The 21257-nt window shown below is 48.6% G+C and overlaps 1 protein-coding gene and 1 pseudogene across 2 annotated transcripts; one reads left to right on the plus strand and one right to left on the minus strand.

Moving 5' to 3' along the window:
• Positions 1 to 1307: 1307 nt before the first annotated feature.
• On the minus strand, positions 1308 to 7983 carry GINS4 (GINS complex subunit 4). 2 transcript variants are annotated; one of them, XM_066639324.1, is made up of 7 exons: positions 7906 to 7983; positions 5663 to 5749; positions 5154 to 5267; positions 4469 to 4566; positions 4262 to 4350; positions 2256 to 2346; positions 1308 to 1485 (listed from the first exon to the last, which is right to left on the minus strand). In XM_066639324.1, exons 1-7 carry the CDS (start codon positions 7924 to 7926, stop codon positions 1389 to 1391), a joined length of 597 nt encoding a protein of 198 aa, XP_066495421.1. In that variant the 5' UTR covers positions 7927 to 7983; the 3' UTR covers positions 1308 to 1388. The 2 variants fall into 2 exon arrangements, with proteins under 2 accessions (XP_066495421.1, XP_066495420.1); XM_066639323.1 differs by lacking the exon at positions 7906 to 7983 and adding an exon at positions 7179 to 7486.
• A 152-nt stretch (positions 7984 to 8135) lies between these two features.
• Positions 8136 to 21221, plus strand: LOC136662422 (SWI/SNF-related matrix-associated actin-dependent regulator of chromatin subfamily D member 2-like; annotated as a pseudogene).
• The last annotated feature ends 36 nt before the right edge of the window (positions 21222 to 21257 follow it).

Consider the following 21257-nt stretch of genomic DNA (forward strand, 5'->3'; position numbering starts at 1 on the left):
GGGTGGGGGAGGAATCAATGCCTATATAGCAGTGGTTCCCAAACTTTTAGTACCGGGATCCGCTTTTTAAAATAATATATCAGGACCCATTTAGGTTTACCACACTTTTAAAAAAAAGATCTAGAAAGAAATATTTCATTCATTCATTCATAAGAAATAATAACCGGAAAAACAACCCACAAACGTTTAGTTCCCTGTACTTACACACGCTTGCACACTGCAGGAGCTGAGCTCTTTGTAGGATAATTAGCAGCTACAGTCTCTGATTTTTGAACAGCTTTAGTGCTTGGGGTAAATTCTTTATCTGATCTTCCCATTACCCTTTGGGGACCCACCAAAAATCAGGTCACAACCCAACAGTGGGTCCCAACCCACAGTTTGGGCACCACTGCCATACAGTATATGGCACGTGTGCACCACCTCTGGGACTCCAACTGAATGGAAAAATCACTAACACCACAACCTTCAATGCATCAAGGGATAGCCAGCATGGTGGAGGAAGCATCAGATGTTGATGAGCCCACACTGCCATCCAGCCCCTACAGGCTTCAAGTTAAGATTCAGGTTCAAAGTTCATGGTGTGTATGGGGAAGAGGGTTCCCTGGAACCTAACCCCATTTTTCCCATAGGCGCAATGATTATATATCTGCTATTTCGGTATCCTCTAGGTTTTCCAGGAACCTAACCCTAGCGGAGAATTGACCATCATAGATGTGAGCTGATAATTCTACGGAGAAGGAGAGCATGGGTGGGGCAGAGGATAGCTCATGGGGCAGCACCTTTGAAACGAGATAACAATAGGAGAGTCCTAAAGAGGTCAGTCCTGAGTTTTAATTCCAGCTACTGTTTCCGGAGGTGGCTGGTGTTAGTTGTTGTCATTTCCAAGACACACTGCTTTGGGATGGCTCCATTCAGATGTTACAGAAATGCCCAGGAAGTTCCTACAGCTTTCATATGGGAAGTATGGGGGAGGGGGAGGCTCAATGAGACTTTGCATACAGCACTCTCAAATATGCTCAGTTCCCAAACACGCTCCTTGCAGAAGGAAGAGGACTGGGCCACCATGGCTAGAACAGGCACAGCACAACAGCGCCATCTCCCAGACACACAGAGAACAGCAGATGTGCTCCTTTCCATCCCTCCAACCCTTTCTTCAGTAACAAATCCCTCCCTTTGTTGCTAGCTGGGGAGGGGGCACTTCCCCCAGACTTGTCACTCCCATTCCATTTCACAGCACCCAGAGTACTTCAGATGTCTGCTCTCCACCAAGCAAGCAGAGCCGGATTCCAAGGGTAGATAAGGATGACACCCAGCAGCCCTGGTGATATTTAATAAATTGTCAGAACTCCCCCACCCCCCAAAAGTTGCCCCTATGTCTCTGAGAATGTTTAGATGAGCTGAACTGCCCCTGAAGCCACCAGGGGCGCGATGGTTTTGTACCGAATCAGGTGCTGAGAGTCTTCATCCAAATCGATCACGTACTCACTGAAAGAGAAAGCAAGCAAGCTTACAGCATGATCCTAGGCATGTCTACTCAGAAGTAAGTCTCAGTGTGGTCAATTGGGCTTACTCCTAGGAAAGTGGGTAAAGGATTGCAGCTTTAGGTTGCAATCCCAACCATGCTTATTTTGGAATAAGCCCTATTGAACATCATGGGACTTCCACACACACACACACAGTGTATGTTGCATCTTTTGGTAGCACGATTGGGTTGCATGTTTGTTACTGATATTTTTTTTCATCAGGCTGCCTCACCAGCCTCCATCTCCTAAACAAACACACACACACACACCCGTCACACACACACACACACACCCCACACCTGTCCCAAGACGGCTATATCATAACACTAAAATATATGTTGTAGTGGTTTGGGAATTGGACAGGTTCAAATCCCCATTCAGCCACAAAACATCCTGGGTGATCTTGGGTCAGCCACTCTCTCTCAGCCTCACCTACCTCACAGGGTTGTGGTGAGGACAAAAGGAGGGAAGGAACCATGTACACCACCCAGAGCTCCTTATAGGAAGGGCAGTATAAAAATGTGAAAAGCAAACATACCTGTAAATAACTCTACAAATCACCAGTCAGACTCAACCCCACACAAGTCAGAATAAAAGCTGGTTACATGACACAAGATCCTTTGGCCAAAGGCATTTAGGCGCAAGGCTGGTATTCACCAGCCATCTAAACGGTCAAAGGGGGTGAAGCCCAAGAACCATGTGGCTTTCTGCGTAAAATGTGCCCAGTCTTACCTCTGCTCATCTGTCTCTGGTTCCACCAGGATGTTCTCTTGCTTCTCCTTCACCCGCAGGAATACAAAGGAGTCCAGGTTTGGTTTGGGAACTGCAAGGAAGAGAGAGGAAACACACACAAAAGCTTCACAATCTGTAGATCTTGTCTGCATTTAAACTTGACCTACAATTGGCTCTGAATGAGGTCTTGCATTTCACGGCCAGCTGACCCAGATTTGTTTGTGTGTACAGTGGGTCCTTGGTGTTCAGGGGGATCTGCCAACTGAGGATCACACTGCATGAAGTCTTCTCCCAAAGGAGACATCTGAAGAAGCAGAGGTACCAGTCTTATAATGTTTGTTGAAGGTGTGGACAGAAGTCCACGTCGTTGCTTTGCAGATATCAGTAAGTTCTGCCTGCTATACACTACACTACAATTACACAGTTAGGGTAGTTACAGCACAGTTACGACACTGTTCAAGTTGGTACTGTGACTCATGCCCAATGGTTATCCACAGCAACCAGATCTGCAGGCATTAGCTGGCTTTTGATTAGTTTAATCCAGTGGTTCCCAAACTTATGGGGCATCCCACTGCAGTCTCTTTTTCCCGGCTGAGTGGGGAGCTGCCATCTTGGATCTCACAAAATCTCACAAGATCCAAGGTGGCGGTGCCCAAATCTCGTGAGACTGGATCTCACAAGAACAGGTAGGAGGGGGAACAGGTAAGGGGGACACCAACGACATCCTGCAGCACCCCTGTGATTGTGCTGTGATGCCCTAATAACCCCTTGCTTAGTCTAACCAAAGTATCATTGGCATCCTTCAGTCTTGGAAGACTATGGTATTGCGCTCTGAAAAGTGGTTCTGGAACAGTGTCCTTTCCAGTGTGCGAAGCCTGGGTAAAGTAGATATGGAGGATAGACTGTTACCCATGCAGCAAATCCCCCCTCTCCACATCGCTGGAATGGTCCAATGGAAAGGCAGAAGCCAATACGGTTGGTTCCAGCTGTGTCGCAGGAGTTGCCAGAACGTGACTGTGTTCGGCCATGAACTGCCTCAGGGACTCCGGCTCCGGATTTTGCCTCGAGGTTGACTCCTGAAGCTTTTCCATAACTGGACGTAGCCACAAGGCAGTGGAGGTTTGGGATCAGAGTTTTCCTTCTCTCAGATGAGCTGCCTTCCTAGGCTAATGAGTCCCATCAACCCAGTGGCTGTTTAATCGCCTCTTACAGACAAGTACAGCCAAACTGAGGGCCTATTCTCATCCCCAGCCCCCAGGGGATAACCAAAACTCATCAGCTAAAGACTGCAGCTCTTTACACTAATAAGGAGTCTGGTCAGTCAATGACAAGACTAAAAGACACAAGGTTATGTCTATGTTTCAACTGCAAACTCCCTGGGGCAGAGACTTATCCTTTGGCTTATGCAACTCTGCCCGTATTTGAAAAGTGCAGTAAAATAAGCCAGACAAAGTCGACTCTAGAAGGGTTGAGCTCCTGGGGCAACTCAGTCAGTGCAGGGCCCCCAATTATGGCCAGATAGTCATGAAGGGCACTCATGAAGGCCCTAAGGGCCAGGGCAGTGGCCCCAGTTGCCTACCCAAGGGATAAGAACATAAGAACATAAGAACAGCCCCACTGGATCAGGCCATAGGCCCATCTAGTCCAGCTTCCTGTATCTCACAGCGGCCCACCAAATGCCCCAGGGAGCACACCAGATAACAAGAGACCTCATCCTGGTGCTCTCCCCTACATCTGGCATTCTGACTTAACCCATTCCTAAAATCAGGAGGTTGCGCATACACATCATGGCTTGTACCCCATAATGGATTTTTCCTCCAGAAACTCGTCCAATCCCCTTTTAAAGGCGTCTAGGCTAGACGCCAGCACCACATCCTGTGGCAAGGAGTTCCACAGACCGACCACACGCTGAGTAAAAAAATATTTTCTTTTGTCTGTCCTAACCCGCCCAACACTCAATTTTAGTGGATGTCCCCTGGATGCCTCTGGAGCCAGGACTTGCTCACCTGCCTTCAGGAGGTCCACCTTCTGCAGGTTGGGGGGCATGTGCCTCAAAGCCACGCTCCTGAAATGGGCCTCGGTGTTCTCCATGTATCTGCAAAGTAAACAGCAATTCTCGTCCTCAACTGAGAAAGTCACAAAAATATGGAAGATCAATGAGAATGGCTCAAAATCAGAGACCAGGAGCCACCTTCGCTCCCCCCGCCACTCACTCTTTTGCAAAGACAAGCTCTTCCGGAGAGAGGAGGGATGGCTCCCCTTCTGCCCGGGTCTTCTCCTTCTCTAGGATGTGTGGAAAATATTTCTCAATCTTCAAGAGAAAACAAAATTATTTCCACTACTGTTGCACAGGCACTGATCTCACCTAATTTTTTTTATGATCTCTCTTTATTTACTGGTTTCATTTAATATTGTAGTTTCATTTAATATGACTGGGGTGATCAAAAATTAAATTAATTCATAGCAATAAAAAATGCAAACAACAAAGAAGCAAAGAAATATTTCGGGAGCACTGAAACCAACTCTGCAATAATGAAAAGACATGGGTGGGGGTGGGAGAAGATACTAAATGGCAGTTCCCTGGAGTCAACAAGTCACTGGAGTTAGCACCTGGACAGAGCATCCTGGTGGCACTCCGATATCCCTTTCCCCAGTCTCCAACTGCTTCACTGATGCACAATGTGCACATGCACAATGTGGCTAGAACCTTGAGAGGCAGGTGGGCCCTAAAAGGCCTCCAGGCACACAGGCTTCCCATGCAGGGCAGAATCTCTGCGGGCACAATTCTAACCAGGTCTACCCAGAAGTAAGTCCTATTTTGTTCAGTGGGGCTTATTCTCAGGAAAGTGTGGTTAGGATTGCAGCCTGCTTCTCCAAGTATGGCAGAACAGGTCATACCTTCCTGAGCCGGCAACGCAAATAGCTGTTGAGGACGTAGCGGATCCGCTCAACCTCCATCCAGTGGATTCCAACCTTGAGATCGCCTTTCTTCGCACGCTTCAGGTTCTCCTCCTAAAAAGGGGGAAACAGTAGCAGCTGAGTGGCAAAAGAACTTAGGTGGCAACCAGAGCCCTTCATCTGTGACTTCTGGGGGGGCAAGTAAAAGGACCACCATTGGAGGAGGGGCGACACCTCTTCCCTGCTTCTGTTGACCCCAACCATTCTGAAGCAAGACGTTTACGCAGCCACCTCCCACGTCTGGGCTTAAATTTCTGAAACTGCTGAATTTGGTTTTGGCATTTTTATGTATCTTATTAACATGCAATGCGGCCCTCCAAGCAAGCTCTCCATCCCATAATCCCAGGTAGGGCTTCTCTGAAACAGGGCTGTGGAGCCGAAGGGGGTGAGATGGGTAGGGGGCTCCTTGCGCACTCGTAGGCCAGCAGGCCTCCCCACAACTTTGGTACCATGTGCTCCAGCTGCTCCACGACACACTCGACAACTTCGGACTTGCTCTCCAGTAGCTCTGGGGAAAACTTCTCGTTCATCCAGGCCTGGAAGTCCAAAGCAGACAACAGACATCAAGGTGACCCGGACTCTGTGGCTCCCTCCTTGTCCCTGGCTAGGGGTATGCAAAATGCATGCATATTGTTTGAGGGCTCCTTGTGGCTCACATTGCCCCAGTGAGGGACTCACTGTCAAGTGCAGCAGAAAGCCAGGAGGAACAGACAATCAACGCACCACCATCTCGCACCCTCCATGTGCACGGTGCATTGCACAGAGCAAGCAGCATATATTGCTATTCTATCCATGAATGGAAGGTCAGGATCTTCCCCACCCCCTGGCTCAGGAGTGTCCTGCTTGCAACCTGGCAGGTCCTGCTACCAGGGCCTAGGAGAGGAATTTTATCAGGGGGTACAAAGTTTCTTTTGGGCCCCTTCCCAAGGAGTAGGGGGCAAAGAGAAATAGGGGCAGGGGGAGGGTGCTGACAACCACAAAAGTCTTTGGAGCTCAGGTCTACTAGGTTTCTTGATGCAGAGTCCAGGTTTACCCGATCATGCGGCATTGGCAGCTAGCTAAAGTAATATGGAAAACCAAACACATTCCTGAGTCTCTCTTAAATCTTTGAAATATAGAAAATTGATTGCAGAAAATTAGCATCATCATATTTAGGCTCACACTAGAATGGACCAAAATGAACTTCTGCAGCAGCTCTAGCCCCACAGCTGGGTCCCGGAGCTCCTGTACACTCCTTCATGGTTATGGGATCCACCAGCCAAAGAGCTCCTGTAGCAGACCAGTTTCCTCCCAGACTTGACACTTTATTAAGGAGGGTCATGGATGCTTTCCTGGGCCTGGTGTGTATGGCTTGTGGCAGCAGTTAACACTGCATGCACATGGTTGTGCCCCAGCATCTTGCGCTGGCAGCGGGTTCAGGTGAGATAGGAAAATGTCAGATTTCAGGAAGTTTCTGGGCCCCTTCCTTGGCTCCCGGGCCCCCTTTCTGACCCTGGGCCTGGGTACAAATTAACCCCTTTCCCTCCCTCTCCTAGGCCCTGCCTGCTGCCTCTTGACACCCACCTGGTAGGAGCACTGTCGTAACTAGAGGGGGGTAGCACTAAGTTTTGCAGGGAGCCTCCCTGCAGTGTGCAAGCGGCTCCTCCCCTCCCCACTGGAACCATTTGGGCGGGGGGGGGGAACCGAGGCGAATGGCTCCCAAGGGAAGGGGGAGGGGCCGCTTGCACGCTGCGGGGAGGCTCCCTTCAAAACTTAGTGCTGCCCCCCCCTCTAGCTACGCCAGTGGGTAGAAGGCAGCCTGCTATGCCCCTCCTGCAGGGGCCCGATCCTGGGCAGCTCAATTCGGAAGTAAGCCAGCCCTTCGAATCCAGCAGCCCCCCCCCCCCCCGGCAGGAGGCGCAGTCCCAGTCCCATTGCAGGACCCATTCCCCCCTCCCACCACCAGATCCCCAACCACCCACCGACCTGCTCCAGGCTGCGGATGAGCTGGGCCGGGGTCAGCACCACCTCCTCCTCCTCGCCGCCGCCCGCCTCCGAGGAGTCCCAGACCCGCTCGGGGCCCTCCGCTGCGGCCATCGCTTCCCGGAGCAGAACTCCCGCCACCACTTCCAGGCGGGCTCTGACGTCACGCGGGGCGGGGAACCCTCATGAATTAGGCATGAGCAGGGGAATCCCCTTAAAGGGGCCGCGCGTCCAGCGCTGGGCGCGCCTTCTGGCCCCACCAGCCGGTTCCCTTGGGACAGAGTTGCTCAACCAGTGGTACTCGCACCCCCAGTGATACTTGGGCGGTGTCCGGTGTTACTCACGGGACTCCCAGTCCCCTGCGCCTGGCAGCAAGACAGGTGTAGCCAGAGGGGGGCAAAGCACTAAGTTTGGCAGGGAGCCCCCCAGCGGCGTGCAAGGGGGCCTCCATTTTGCCCCCCCCCCATTTTGCTCCGAAGAGGTCCCTTTGCATGCCGTGGGCAGGCTTTCTGCACCCCCTCTGGCTACGCCACTGCAGCAATGCACTGTGACAAGCGGGGGGGGCAAGGAGGGTACAGGTTTTTAACTGCCGTTTCTGGCTTGCTCTTGAGCAACCTGTCCTGCCTCCCTGATGGGTCTCCCTGATGGGTCTGAAAAAGGTACAGAACGAAATGTTGGACTTTGGAACAACATGGATTGTAATTCTTGGACACAACCAGGGTCTTCTCACCCGGATCACGTTGTGGACCATAGGGCGCTTTCTTCAGGATGCCATTTGGCTGAGAGGGAACGGAAGGATTCCGTGTTCAGGTGAAGGACCCCCTTCACCTGACTGTCAAAATCACCACCACCACCAGTCCTATTCAGTACCAGTATGACTTCAAAACATCTCAGGTGCTTAGCTTGGTTTTCCTTTCCATATGGATAGTAGGGAACAGATCGGCTCAATCCATATTGATAATGGTGAAGGTTAATCATCTATCCTGGGGGTCTCCGAACTGCGGCTGGGGGCCAAATCAGGCCCTCCAGAAGATCTTATCCAGCACACACCAAATGGTTTCCTTTTTGGCAGAGCATTTGCTAATGTTTGACATTTCTACTCATTATTGATCGTTTCTCTGTTTAAATATGGTATAGTTTCTTTGTAATTGTCACATTCCTGTTCTGAATCACATCATGCCAATTAAAAAAAGATCCAAGTAAAGCTTCTTCATTCATTACATTCTAATTCAGTCATTCATAAAACTGATTTTTTGGACTCATGAAAATGTGCAAAATATACAATGTGGGAAGAAACTGACGCAAAAGCAGAAGCTGCGTATTGACATTGCCAACACCTTTACACCTGGCAAGGAGGAATCTGAAAGTGGGGAATGCAGAGCCTCATGGGAACTTCGTGTGGAGGGCAAACTCTTGGATGACCCAAGTAAGCAGAAGAGGAACATCTCCTCCTTTTTCAGAGCTTGGCAATGAGACTGGACAAAGAGTTGTTCAGCCCAGATAACCACCTGGTAGAGTGGAACCAGATGTCCACGACCCAAGAGACGAATGGCTTCCAAGTCAAATGACCATGCAATGTCAATGTGAAATACACCCTGCTGCTCAGGCTGGACCACCAGCCCCCGCAGTACAGCCACCAGACCCCATCTGGCTCGCTTATTGGGCATTCACACATAGATTTGTGCCAGCATCATGCAGGCCCTCTGGCTTGACATCAAACACAACCATCTCCAAGGCAGTCATGAGAAGGAGTTTGGCCAGATCTCTGGCTGCATTTGCATGTGATTGACTGAGAGCCCAAGAAAGCTGGCTGGGCTCCCACAACATCCAGATCAATCATAAATCATGTGAGCAGCGTGGACCCTAATGATCAAAGAAGACAATCTGCTGTGACAGTGGTGTGGAGGTGGATGATCCTCAGAAGGCCCAAATGAGCATTTCTTGGCCTCCACCACTAAGCAGCAGGAAACAGCCTCCATGGATGTCAAGATCCATGAGACCATTGAGTCTATTCACCAGCTGAAGACACAGCAAGACTTCGTGCTGAACTTCAGCATAGTCCCCAGGACTTCATCCCTGGGGACCCTAATGATCAAAGACTGAAGCAATGACGAGTTGACACAATGAAGACACGGAGGCCAGGGTGTCATGTTGAGTGCAGGGAGCAAACTTGTTATACCAGCAGCTCTCTTGCCTTTTATTCCCACCCTCTCATAAAACAATACAGAGCAAAGCTTGGGTTACTTTCAGTCACTGATAAGAAGCTCCTAGCAGGAAACAGCACATACCTAATTTCTCAGCACTAACCCTTAAATAAAAGCCATAACTCATCCCTGGGCTTCACGCTTTCAGCTTCCCATGAACAAAGCCATACCAAGGTTTGCCTCGGATGGGAGGGGGCGGCGGGTGTGCCTGCCAATGTTGCCATGTCTTGCTTAAAGCTCTGAAGCCCAGTGCCTCTACACTGCTACACTACATCCCCTCATTTTTTGTTTTAATTCTTTTGGAAAAAACTATATCTTTAAAGGCGTTTATAAAACAAATCTAAGCCTTGCTGGCTAAACAAATGGACCCCAGGTTAATGTGGTGGGGTTAAAACACAGAGCCTGACACAATAAAAAAAAAATTGAATAAAACAACATACTAAAATAAAAACAACAACAACAGGTGATTATAGTTAGGTTAACAGGGATATAACTAAAGGTGTGGCTTCCACATATAAAAAACTATCTAGGGAGTAACAACACATTTGCATAATTAAAAGAAGCATTTTCATACTTGGAACAATTTAGGGAGCCCGCTCCCACGGGCACACAAGATTTATTCTTTGAATACAGTTTTCTTTAGTTGTTTTTCACACTGGAATCAAACAAGTTTTTAGCAGCTTGCTGGCTGTTGCTGCTGTGGACAGGCAAAAACGAGACATGTTTATGGTCTGTGCTAAACTGCTCCCAAGTGTTATTGTTCATCCTGCCATGCAGGGAAGATGATTTTGCGAAAGACACAAGGGTTGTGTATAAAAAACAACAAAAAATTATAGCTAATGAGTTTTTGGTCACGTCTGCCATCATGGCAAACAGTTGTCTTTGGGCTTTTAATGTCAGTGTTTTTAGATTTTCCCAGGTCATGGGATGGGCCTCTTGCCTGTTTTTTTTTTTTTTTTTTTTTTTGCTGGCTGTTTGGTCTTGGGTTGTCTTTGCAGCTTTAGTGTCCTCTGGAAGTTGAAAATTGGATTCTTTAGGCCTTGGTGCCACGACCTCTTTGGGTGATTTTATACACCGTTCTGTGGGAATAAACATAACCCCCCTCCCCACAATGTTCCATATCCCTTGTTTTTAATTGTTCAAACAAAAGGGTTCTAATACGGCACGCTACATCCCAAAACAATATTCTAAGGTGATACAAAAAAAGGTTTTTTCTTGTTTTTTAAATATATACAAATAACTATGGGATCAAAAAATAATATATTTTACTGATGAATTCAAAGAGGCCTTTAAGGGCCTAATCAAAGCTGTGGGATCAGAAAAATTTTTCTGATGAAACAAAATAGGATCAAAAAATCATTTTACTGATGAATTAATGCTATGGGATCAGAAAATAATTTTCTGATGAAGCAGGGAGGCTTTTAAAGCCTGAATAGCTTTGTTACTATCTTTAAACAAAAATCCTAAAAAAAAAGGGGGGGGGTTTTAATATCTATGGGCAACAAAATAAAGTTTGGTTTGGCTTTAAAACAAATTTTATAAAATAAAAAAAAGGTTTGATGAATTATAATTAAATTAAAATATGATATAAAACAAAAAAAGATGTTTTAACAACTTATAAACATATTGAGTGTCCATAATTAAATTAAAGGGCTATAAAAAACACTTGTGGGGGTATAAATAAAAAACAAAATTAGCAGCCACAACAAAAACTAATATGGGAAGCAATCTATAAATTGATATTTCATTGGCTATTATATTTTTTACAAGGAATTACAAACATCTGGGGGAAAAATAATCTGTCTTGTAGAATCTTGGCTTTTATTTAAGGTGGTTAAACAGCGGTTTTAACAGCTGTGTGGGTAGCTTGAAATATGAGCATGCCCAATTAATGTGTCCTAACAATTGTTACAACTGCATTAGAATTAACTGTTGTGGGATTATTAATTCGGGTGTTACGGATGCAACATAAAATAAAAGCATTTTATGCCTAAAATACAAAAAAAGAACCTGTTTTTGAACCTTTTTTGGTGCTATATGAAAACCAAATTGCTATAAAATTTAAGACAGGTCTTGCAAAAAAAAAAAAGGATTTAATTGAGGACTTGCTATCAGGATATCATCCATATAATAATAAACTATGAATTTTAAATATTTATTTTTAAATGGCTGCAGAGCTTAATTTACATATTGCTGATCCAAGGTTAGGCTATTTAACATGCCCTGGGCTGTTTAGCATGCCCTAAAAGAGGACTTGCTAATGGTACCTTTGGCTTTTCTTTAAGGGGGTTGGAACTCACTGGCTTCTACTGCATTCTGTGCAGGGGTTAAAACCATGCACATTAGGGGCTTCCAACCATAGGGAACTAGGTTACATTTGTTTGCTGTACCTTCTTGTAATCCTTTGGCATAGGTACTAGTGATGCCAAGGTCTTTAAGTGCAACACGTACCTCCTTTAGCACAGAATAAGGGAGATTTTGCCACTCTCTGACAGCCTGCTCCTGTGCATTTTGGCCTTGCGCCACAGGGCAGATCATGGACAGCTCAAAAGATTCTTCCGCTGTCAAGTTTTCTGATTTTATGGCTTCTGGAGCCATTGCCTCCATCAGGGAGGGCTGCTTGTCAGAGATAATATATGACTGTTCTTTTTGTTCTGTCTGGGCTGGTGCAGAGGGGGGAGAAGGAGAAATATAGGTTAATGGAGGAGGACTCTTAGAAGGAGCACTATTTATCTCCTCTGATTGCTTTTGCAGCTCGGGCTGCGGAACGCAGCATTGGATGGCATTTGAACAAGTGCCATGTCTGAAGAACTGGGATGGAAGCCAGTGGTTCTGCATGCAAAATCCACCCTATTCAGTCCTAGTCCGTTAGTTTAAAAGTGCCTCCCTCGGGATACCAAGGGCACTGTTATTTAATCATGTAAATTAACTCTGTGACCTCTTGGGAGGAAACAGGGTGCTGGGCTTTGTGGAGAAGAAAGTATAACTCATCGTGATGGTGTGTCTGTGCTGCTGATAGTTTATTACCCATACTCACTGAGGGATCCTTGCGGATGATGGACGCGTCTCAAAGCCTGGGCCAGGCGGGTGGGAGTGAGTCAGGAGGGTCCCTGTTGTAGGCCAGATGTAGCAATGAATAGGAAGCAACCAGGAAACAAAGTCAGGTTGCTTGATGTAAGAAAGAGCGAAGCAGCTTTTCTGCTGTCCCTGGCTGTTTCAGGTGCTCCCTGTTCCGGGCACCAGATGAAGCAATGATGAGTTGACACAATGAAGATAGGAGGCCAGGGTGTCAGGTTGAGTGCAGGGAGCAAATTTGTTATACCAGCAGCTCTCTTGCCTTTTATTCCCACCCTCTCATAAAACAATACAGAGCAAAGCTCGGGTTACTTTCAGTCACTGATAAGAAGCTCCTAGCAGGAAACAGCACATTCCTAACCTCTGAGCACTAACCCTTAAATAAAAGCCATAACTCATTCCTGGGCTTCACGCTCTCAGCTTCCCATGAACAAAGCCCATACCAAGGTTTGCCTCGGATGGGAGGGGGCGGTGGGTGTGCCCACCAATGTTGCCATGTCTTGCTTAAAGCTCTGAAGCCCAGTGCCTCTACACTGCTACACTACAAAGACAATCTGCTGTTACAGTGGTGTGGAGGTGGATGATCCTCAGAAGGCCCAAATGAGCAACTTCTTAGCCTCCTCCACCAGCAGGAAACAGCCTCCATGGATGTCAAGATCCATGAGACCATTGAGTCTATTCACCAGCTGAAGACACAGCAAGACTTCATGCTGAACTTCAGCATAGTGCCCAGGACTTCATCCAGAAGTGGATCAGGTCTCAGCACAGGGACGAAGATCATCCCAGATGTGGTTGGCAGTCCTGAAGAGGAGAGACGTGCGTAGTTCCACCAGCACCCATGGCTGCAAGAGGCTGTTGGGAAACACATCTCTGCCAAGGTCCATCTTTATATACATATATACATATTTATATACATATTTATATTATTTACATAATTATATACATATTTATAAACCACCTTTCTCTGTGCAAGATGGTTTGCAGAGGCAGGCTAATCTAAGCCACCATTTTTCAAAGGGAATTTTACCATCTTTTCTGTGGAAAAGACTCACAGAACCCTCCGCTCACCAGATGTTCCCTTCACGGTGTGGCCCTCTCTTCTGGCTGTGTGCCATTGAGCTTCTGCAGGCAACCGTATATGAAGTGCATTCTAAGTGAGTAAGTGAATGTGTGTGTGTAGCGAGGGGATGTTTTTTCTTCTGTACCTTTGGTGCTTGCCTCCTGCCCTTGAGTTCCAGCCATCGGGTCTCCGCCCTCCGTATATGAAGGACAGTATGGGTGGGACAGAGGATAGCTCATGGGGCAGCACCTTTGTAACGAGATAAACCATATATGAAGCCCAGACAGGTCCTCTCCATTTTTTGCTGGCTGACCTTCTTGCATACCCCCCCCCCCGTCTCTCACTGGGGTGGCTGATCAACTCAGCAGTGACTCCCTTCTGCCACAGGGGGGAACAGCAGATGTCAGCCTGGCATTCTGACTCCCTTCCAGAGCAAAATCATACTTAGCTCTTCAGGCAGCTCAACCATCAGACCACAACCCCTGAACAGGAGGTCCAAATCTTTGCCTTTGCTGATTTTCCTTTGCTCCACAACTCTGAACCCCTCCCCCAGCCCCTCTCATCGAACTTGGACCTTCTGTCCGTTCGGAATAGGATGATCAAGTCATTCTCCTGGGGGATTTGTGTGAACAGGAGAGCAGCTGGTCAGGGAACACCCATTGGCTGGGCAGCCATTGGCTTCTGAGCAGAATGAGGAGGAGGAAGGGCCGCCTGATGGACCAGAAGCTCTGGGGCACTCCAAGTAGTTCATGGAGCATATGTTGCTCCTCCACCCCCAACCTGAGGGCCATGTATCAGACGCACAGGATAGCCCTGCCCCTTTGGGAAGAGACACAGCAGGCATCAAGTTCAGCACTGTCCTTCTTTCTTCACACTTCCTTGGTGACATTCTTCCCATGTGGTGTCTCTGCTGCTGTAGTTTGGGGTTTCTCAAGATCGACACTGGAAAAGCTGCTTGCAGATGCCGACCTCTCCGTTCCACTGGCCATTTCTGCCATGTGCAATCAGATGGTCTCTCTCATCTTTTTGGGTTATAGAGAGGACCCTTTTGTCAGCCGGGGCAATGTCATCCAGGCAATGGAAAATTTTGGTGCCCCCCATTTTGTTAGCTAGCTAGCTAGCTAGCTAGCTAACTAACTAACTAACTAACTAACTAACTAACTAACTAACTAACTAACTAACTAACTAACTAACTAACTAACTAACTGTTCTCTTTGTGTTACTTTGTGATTTGAAACTATGTGATTTTCTTTAAAAATATGAATGATGCTAATTTTCAATGAATAAAATGAAGAATATTGAACTTGATGAACCCTTCTGTTGAGTATCACGAATAGATGTCTGCAGGATGAGTACATAATTCTTCTGAGTAGTTGCATTATTCCCTGGTGGAGGCAGGGCACTCCTCACCACTGGGATTGTCGCTCGCTGCTGCTGGAGGCAGGGCCAGCGAAAAGGTGGACAGAGCTCCACAAGCACAGGGATCCGGTCCCCACCGTCCCTGCCTCGCTGGAGTTCGGTCATCCCCCTTGGCGCTCCTCCCCAGTGCTTTCAAAGCGAAAGGAAAACGTTCTCTTCAGCCTGTCTCAACTGCCCTCCTCAGTGAGTCTTCTGTTGAGTCTTGGAGAGCAACTAGCATTCTTGCCTGACAGATGCTTCTGAGGCCCGGCTCTCTCCACCGCAGAAACATTGCCGCTTTCTTCACCCTTTGGGAAGGCGGCGCTTGCGCTGGCTTCTCCCACTGTGAGGGAACTGGCTGTTTGGGTGGCAGCGCCCGGTCCGCGCCCCTCTAAGATGGCGGCAGGTTTGAGGAACAGAGGCAGACCCCTCACAGTCAAGGCACTATTGCAGTGTCAGGGGCAATGAGGCAGGAGTCTCCATGAGTGCCCAAAGCCTGCCCAACGCTCACAAGCATCAGGTCTGCTTTTACCTCAGCGGGTGCCATTTTGTACCTCCGCAGTTGGGGCTCACAGTGCCTGGTCTGCGCCTCTCTGAGGTGGCGGCAGGTTTGAGAAACAGAGGCAGACCCCTTGATCACCAGGCACTATGGCAGTGTCAAGGGCAATGAGGCAGGACTCTCTATCAGCGCCCAGAGCCTGCCCAACACCCACAAGCTTCAGGTCTGCTTTTTACCTCAGCGGGCCCCATTTTGTATCTCAGCGGGCAACTTTTTCCTCACATGCAGTGAGGAACCCAGTGAGAGGTTTGTGTCCCCCTCTTTTTGTGAAGCCTCTGTTTTTTCCTCATAAACGGTCTGTTGGGCAGCCAGATTGTTATTCTTCGGCTGTTCAGTGTGGTAATATATATATATATATATTTCAGTGTGGTTATTTTATATATATTTAAAAGGCCAACATGTCTGAGGCCAGCTCAGAGTCCAGTCTGTCCAGACCAAGCACTCCAAAGAGCCTCGAGGTGCTAACAAGCTTAAGGGGTCAAGCAGTGGTGCTGCTGTCACCCCTGTTCCTCCTGTCCTGGGTGCTGTGGCTCAGGGGCTTGACTGAGAGCAAGCTGGCCTCGCAGGGTCTGCTTCCTCTCCCTAAACACTGAAGGACCAAGGCTGGAAAAGGGAAAGCGGCTGTCCCTTTCAGCTCTCCCCCAAGGTGTCTGACTCCTCAGATTCAGAGCTGCCCATTCCTCAGTATTGTATTGGCAACCTTCAGTCTCGAAAGACTATGGTATCGCGCTGTGAAAGGTGGTTCTGGCACAGCGTCTAGTGTGGCTGAAAAGGCCAATCCGGGAGTGACAATCCCTTCCACACCGGGAGCAAGTGCAGTCTGTCCCTGGTCTGTCTCCCTGGCTATGGGCCTTCCTTCTTTGCCTCTTTGCCTCAGACTGCTGGCAAAGTGTCTCTTCAAACTGGGAAAGGCCATGCTGCACAGCCTGCCTCCAAGCGGGCCGCTCAGAGGCCAGGGTTTCCCACCTGTTGAGGTCCACTCCTAAGGCCTTCAGATCCCTCTTGCAGATGTCCTTGTATCGCAGCTGTGGTCTACCTGTAGGGCGCTTTCCTTGCATGAGTTCTCCATAGAGGAGATCCTTTGGGATTCGGCCATCATCCATTCTCACGACATGACCGAGCCAACGCAGGCGTCTCTGTTTCAGCAGTGCATACATGCTAGGGATTCCAGCACGTTCCAGGACTGTGTTGTTAGGAACTTTGTTCTGCCAGGTGATGCCAAGAATGCGCCGGAGGCAGCACATGTGGAAAGTGTTCAGTTTCCTCTCCTGTTGTGAGCGGAGAGTCCATGTCTCGCTGCAGTACAGAAGTGTACTCAGGACGCAAACTCTGTAGACCTGGATCTTGGTATGTTCTGTCAGCTTCTTGTTGGACCAGACTCTCTTTGTGAGTCTGGAAAACGTGGTAGCTGCTTTACTGATGCGTTTGTTTAGCTCAGTATTGAGAGAAAGAGTGTCGGAGATCGTTGAGCCAAGGTACACAAAGTCATGGACAACCTCCAGTTCATGCGCAGAGATTGTAATGCAGGGAGGAGAGTCCACATCCTGAACCATGACCTGTGTTTCTTTAGGCTGATTGTCAGTCCAAAATCTTGGCAGGCCTTGCTAAAACGATCCATGAGCTGCTGGAGATCTTTGGCAGAGTGGGTAGTGACAGCTGCATCGTCGGCAAAGAGGAAGTCACGAAGACATTTCAGCTGGACTTTGGACTTTGCTCTCATTCCTCAGTGAAGGACCACAAAGGTCTAAGGAGGCTGGTCCAGTACTGAAGTGGAATGGAGAGATGTATGGAATCCTAGATCTAAGGTGGTTGAACAGTTTTTGTAAAATCACAGAAGGTATCTGAGGTCTCCAATTCCTTGCACTTTCAGTACCATGCCTTCCCCTTTGGGTTAATGACCTCCCCAAGGGGTTCACAAAAGTTTTAGTGGTACTATTGGCGCATCTCAGGCAGAGGGGACTGTTTCTTTTCCCTCACCTAGATGACTTTTAAATAAAGGTTTCATCCAGGAAGCAAGCAGAGCTCAACACGTACCAGATGGTGCTCTGCCTGCAAACTCCTGGTTTTGTGATAATCGAGTCAAACAGATCACTGGTTCCCATCCAGATTCTGGAACACCTGGGAGTATTTTTCAATACCCACATTTTCCATGCTTTTTTGCCAACAGAGAGATGACAGAGGATCACAGACACAATCCTCCAGATTCTCAGTCCAGTAGGCAGATATCATGACACTGGTCCACCTGCTATGAATGTTGGTTCCATCACCAGCTTGTCAACTAGACCCAATTCCACACCAGAACTCTTCAGGAGTGTCTCTGGTCCCACTCAAGAAGATAGAGAGGAGATGCCACTTTCACACTCTGATTCCACCACCCCTGAAGAGGGATTTGCAGTGGTGGATGTACAATGGACAGCTGTCCAAGGGGTGAGCCTTCAGGACTGGCAACAAGTAATCCTGACCACAGACTCCAGCATATTTACTTGGAGGGCCCAACTAAATGGCAGAGTGATTCAGGGTCACTATTCCTCTCAGGAGATGTCTCAAAGCATCAGCCTCCTGGAGCTGAGAGCTATCTGTCTTGATCTGTTTTCAGCTCAAACCTCATTTCTGCCATTGTCATGTTCTAGTAATGGTAGGCCTGCCATCCTTGTAGACCTGCCACCAGGTAGGCCTACCTGCCACCTTTGTCACCACTCATGGGCATTGGCTCACAGAGGAGGAGCAGGCAAGGTTTGACAGTGACTCCCTATCTAGTGCTCTGTCCTGAGGGTCAGGATCCTGGAGTGCCTGATCACGGAGGGACTGCTGGACTTGGAGACAGCTGGGGGGGTCTGCCTCTGGGAAGGAGTGCGTCTTCCAGGCAGGAAAGGGGCCACCTGGGACCAAGACTGTGTGGCCAGCAGGGTAGACAATCCTGGAAATCCTGTCTCCACCTTGGCTAGGCACCACCAGTAAGTACGCTGATACCTGATGTTACGGAACTGTATGGGACATGCTGGGGACCTAAAGGGAGATTCTCATCTCCAGTATCTCCATAGGATGGGAAGTGAACACTTTCCTATACATGGAAGTGCCAACACCCCTGGGGAGCAATCTTCTCCTCACATCTAAAGACCTGGTTTCCCAAGAGTCAGGGCTCAAGGGATCCTTCAGAGTTCAGGGTGTTGGAGTTGGTGCAACTCCACCTACTGTCCAGAGGGGGCAGCATGATGTCAAACTATGGCCCAGTGATTCTGGCCTTTCTACCTGTTCTCTCTGTGATCCTTGTGGGTGTGGCCCTAACCCTTTATCCTTCCCTGCTCCTCTGATCACTTCCTCTTGTCCTCTGGCCACAGACCCATTAAGATGAGCACGCCAGGGCTCTGATGTCCAGGCCATCTTGAGCAAAAGGCATGCAGGGTGAGGCAGCTCCAGGGCCTTGCTATCTGAAGGCCTTGCTATCTTGTTAGCTGAACCTCTGATCCTAATTAGATGCTGTAAATATGCATTCTATGGAACTGTAAGTAAAACAACTTCTTTTCTTTGCAACTTTAACAAGCTATTGCTTCGTTGTCTTTTTATTGAATAGCAGTCAGCCGGGTGAGGGAGGTTCCCTGGGGTGATACCCAAAGGGGGGGGGGTCTGCTGCTTAAGCTACTCTGCTTCTCCCCAAAGAGGAAACTATTTTTAATTTCCTCCAACACAGGGGATGCTGGCCGAGGGCTGCTCAGAGCCCGGGAAAGACCTCAAGCAATACTGCCGGGTCTCTTTGACCGGGACTGGCCATGGGCTCTATGGGGGGGGGGGGAGGCAATTCTCTGTTGGAGGGTGCTGCCCATTGATATAGTGGGCATAACGGAAACCTGGTGGAATGCGGAGAACCAGTGGCATACAGCAATCCTAGGTTATCAACCCTATAGGAGGGACAGGGAGGGGCGTGAGGGAGATGGGGTGGCCATGTATGTCCAAGAAGGGGTAGAATCTAGCAGGGTTGCGATGGAAGGCAGGTCTGCCTCCACCACAGAACCACTGTGGGTTAAACTACCAGGCCTGAAGAGCGATGTCATAGTGGGGGCGTGCGATTGTCCTCCGGACCAAGAACCTGAAGAGGACCTCAAAATGAGGAAACGGATCAAGGAGGTGTGGAGGAGGGACAGGGTTGTCATCATGGGGGTTGAGTCAATTCCTGCTCTGGTCACGAAAGAGAGACCGGATTGCTTGACACACTGACTGACTGTGCCTTAGAGCAGCTAGTCATGGAGCTCACCAGAGAATAGGTGACTCTGGATTTCATATTGTGTGGTACTTAGGACCTGGTTAGAGCTGTGATGGTTACTGAGCCGTTGGGGAACAGTGACCCTGCTGCAATCCGTTTTGCCAGGCTTGTTGGGAGAAGAGAGCCAAGCAAATCTGACACCAAAACCCAAAGGGCGGGTTCTCCCAAAACTCCTCATGCCCCAGATGAAGAAGCTGTTAGAAAGAAGTGTAATGGGAAGGTCCAAACAGTCCAGTCCCTCCAGAGTGCAGGGAGGCTGTTGAGAATAGTGGTGGTAGAGGCCCAGCGGAAATGTGTATTGCATAGAAAGAAGGGCTCGACTGAGTCCAAGAGGGTGCTGGCACGGCTAATGAGAGGCTGTAAAAGGCAAGGAAGCTTCCTTCCATCAGGGGAAGTCTTGCCCAGAGGAGGAGAATAAACAGGAACAGAAACTGATGGAAACAGAAACTGGGGCAAAAGAAATGTAGGAAGGTGAAACAGGAGGCCAAGAAAGACTTTGAGGAACGCACGGCCAGCAATGTAAAGAGGAGGAACAAAACTTCTTCAAGTATCTTAGAAGGAAATCTGCTGGGAAGGTGGTTGGCCCACTAGATGGCGAAAGAGGAAAGGGACAGATAAGAGGATTGGAGATAGCGGAGAAATTAAGGACGCAATCCTAACAAGTCCCTTGTTAGGGGCACCTCCCTTATGACCAAAGGCTGTGGAGTTTGAGGCTCTTCAGACAGAGGTGCCGGGGGGGGGGTCATGATTGAGACATTCTAAATTATGCAGGGGATGGATAGAGTGGATAGAGATGCTCTTTTCCTTTTCACAGAACACCAGAACCAGGGGACATTGCTGAAAAATGAGTGTTGGGGGAGTTAGGACCGACAAAAGAAAATATTTCTTTAACTAGCGTGTAATTAGTCTGTGGAACTCCTTGCCACAGGATGTGGTGATGCCGTCTGGCCTAGATACCTTGAAAATGGGATTGGACAGATTTGTGGAGCAAAACTCCATCAGAGGTTACAAGACATGATGGGCACGTACAGTCTGAGATTAGCTGGTTGCTCATCATGAGGGCCGGGTAGGAATTTTCTCTGTCCTCCAAATTAACTGTGGATGGCAGTTCTTTTCCCTGTCCCAGATGGGGTGGGGGAAGGGATGTTCAGTAGAATTCATGCGTTAAAATTGGTCACTGAGGTGTCTTTGTGGGGGGCGTGAGACTAAACAGAATGCCAGATGCAGGGGAGGGGCACCGGGATGCAAGTCTCTTTTGGTCTTGTGTGCTCCCGGAGGCATCTGGTGGGACTCTGGGAGACTCAGAAAGCTGGACTAGATGGGCCCTGGGCCTGATCCAGCAAGACTCTTCTTATCTTCTGATGAAGGGGGAGGGTAAATGTTATGGCAAAAATGGCTGAACTTCTGTTTCCTCTTGCAGACTTCCAAGGAGGAGAACAAATGTGGCCTCCTGTGCAAGAGACTCTGCAGCCAGTCGGGTGGAGGAACCTAGAAGTCGAAACTGCACTTCGGCTGGGCCCCTCCAGTG

The sequence above is a fragment of the Tiliqua scincoides genome, chromosome 11 (assembly GCF_035046505.1).
Source record: "Tiliqua scincoides isolate rTilSci1 chromosome 11, rTilSci1.hap2, whole genome shotgun sequence".
NCBI lineage: Eukaryota > Metazoa > Chordata > Lepidosauria > Squamata > Scincidae > Tiliqua > Tiliqua scincoides.

Bases quoted from the DNA above. Each gene is read 5' to 3' on its own strand.
- GINS4 (XM_066639323.1), bottom strand. From the start codon at position 7,289: ATGGCCGCAGCGGAGGGCCCCGAGCGGGTCTGGGACTCCTCGGAGGCG. The intron at 5,268-5,662 runs GTACCAAAGTTG...CCCCCTTTTTAG, and splicing joins TGGAGCAGCTGGAGCACATG to GAGGAGAACCTGAAGCGTGC. The intron at 2,347-4,261 runs GTGAGCAAGTCC...TCTTCCTTGCAG, and splicing joins GGTGGACCTCCTGAAGGCAG to TTCCCAAACCAAACCTGGAC.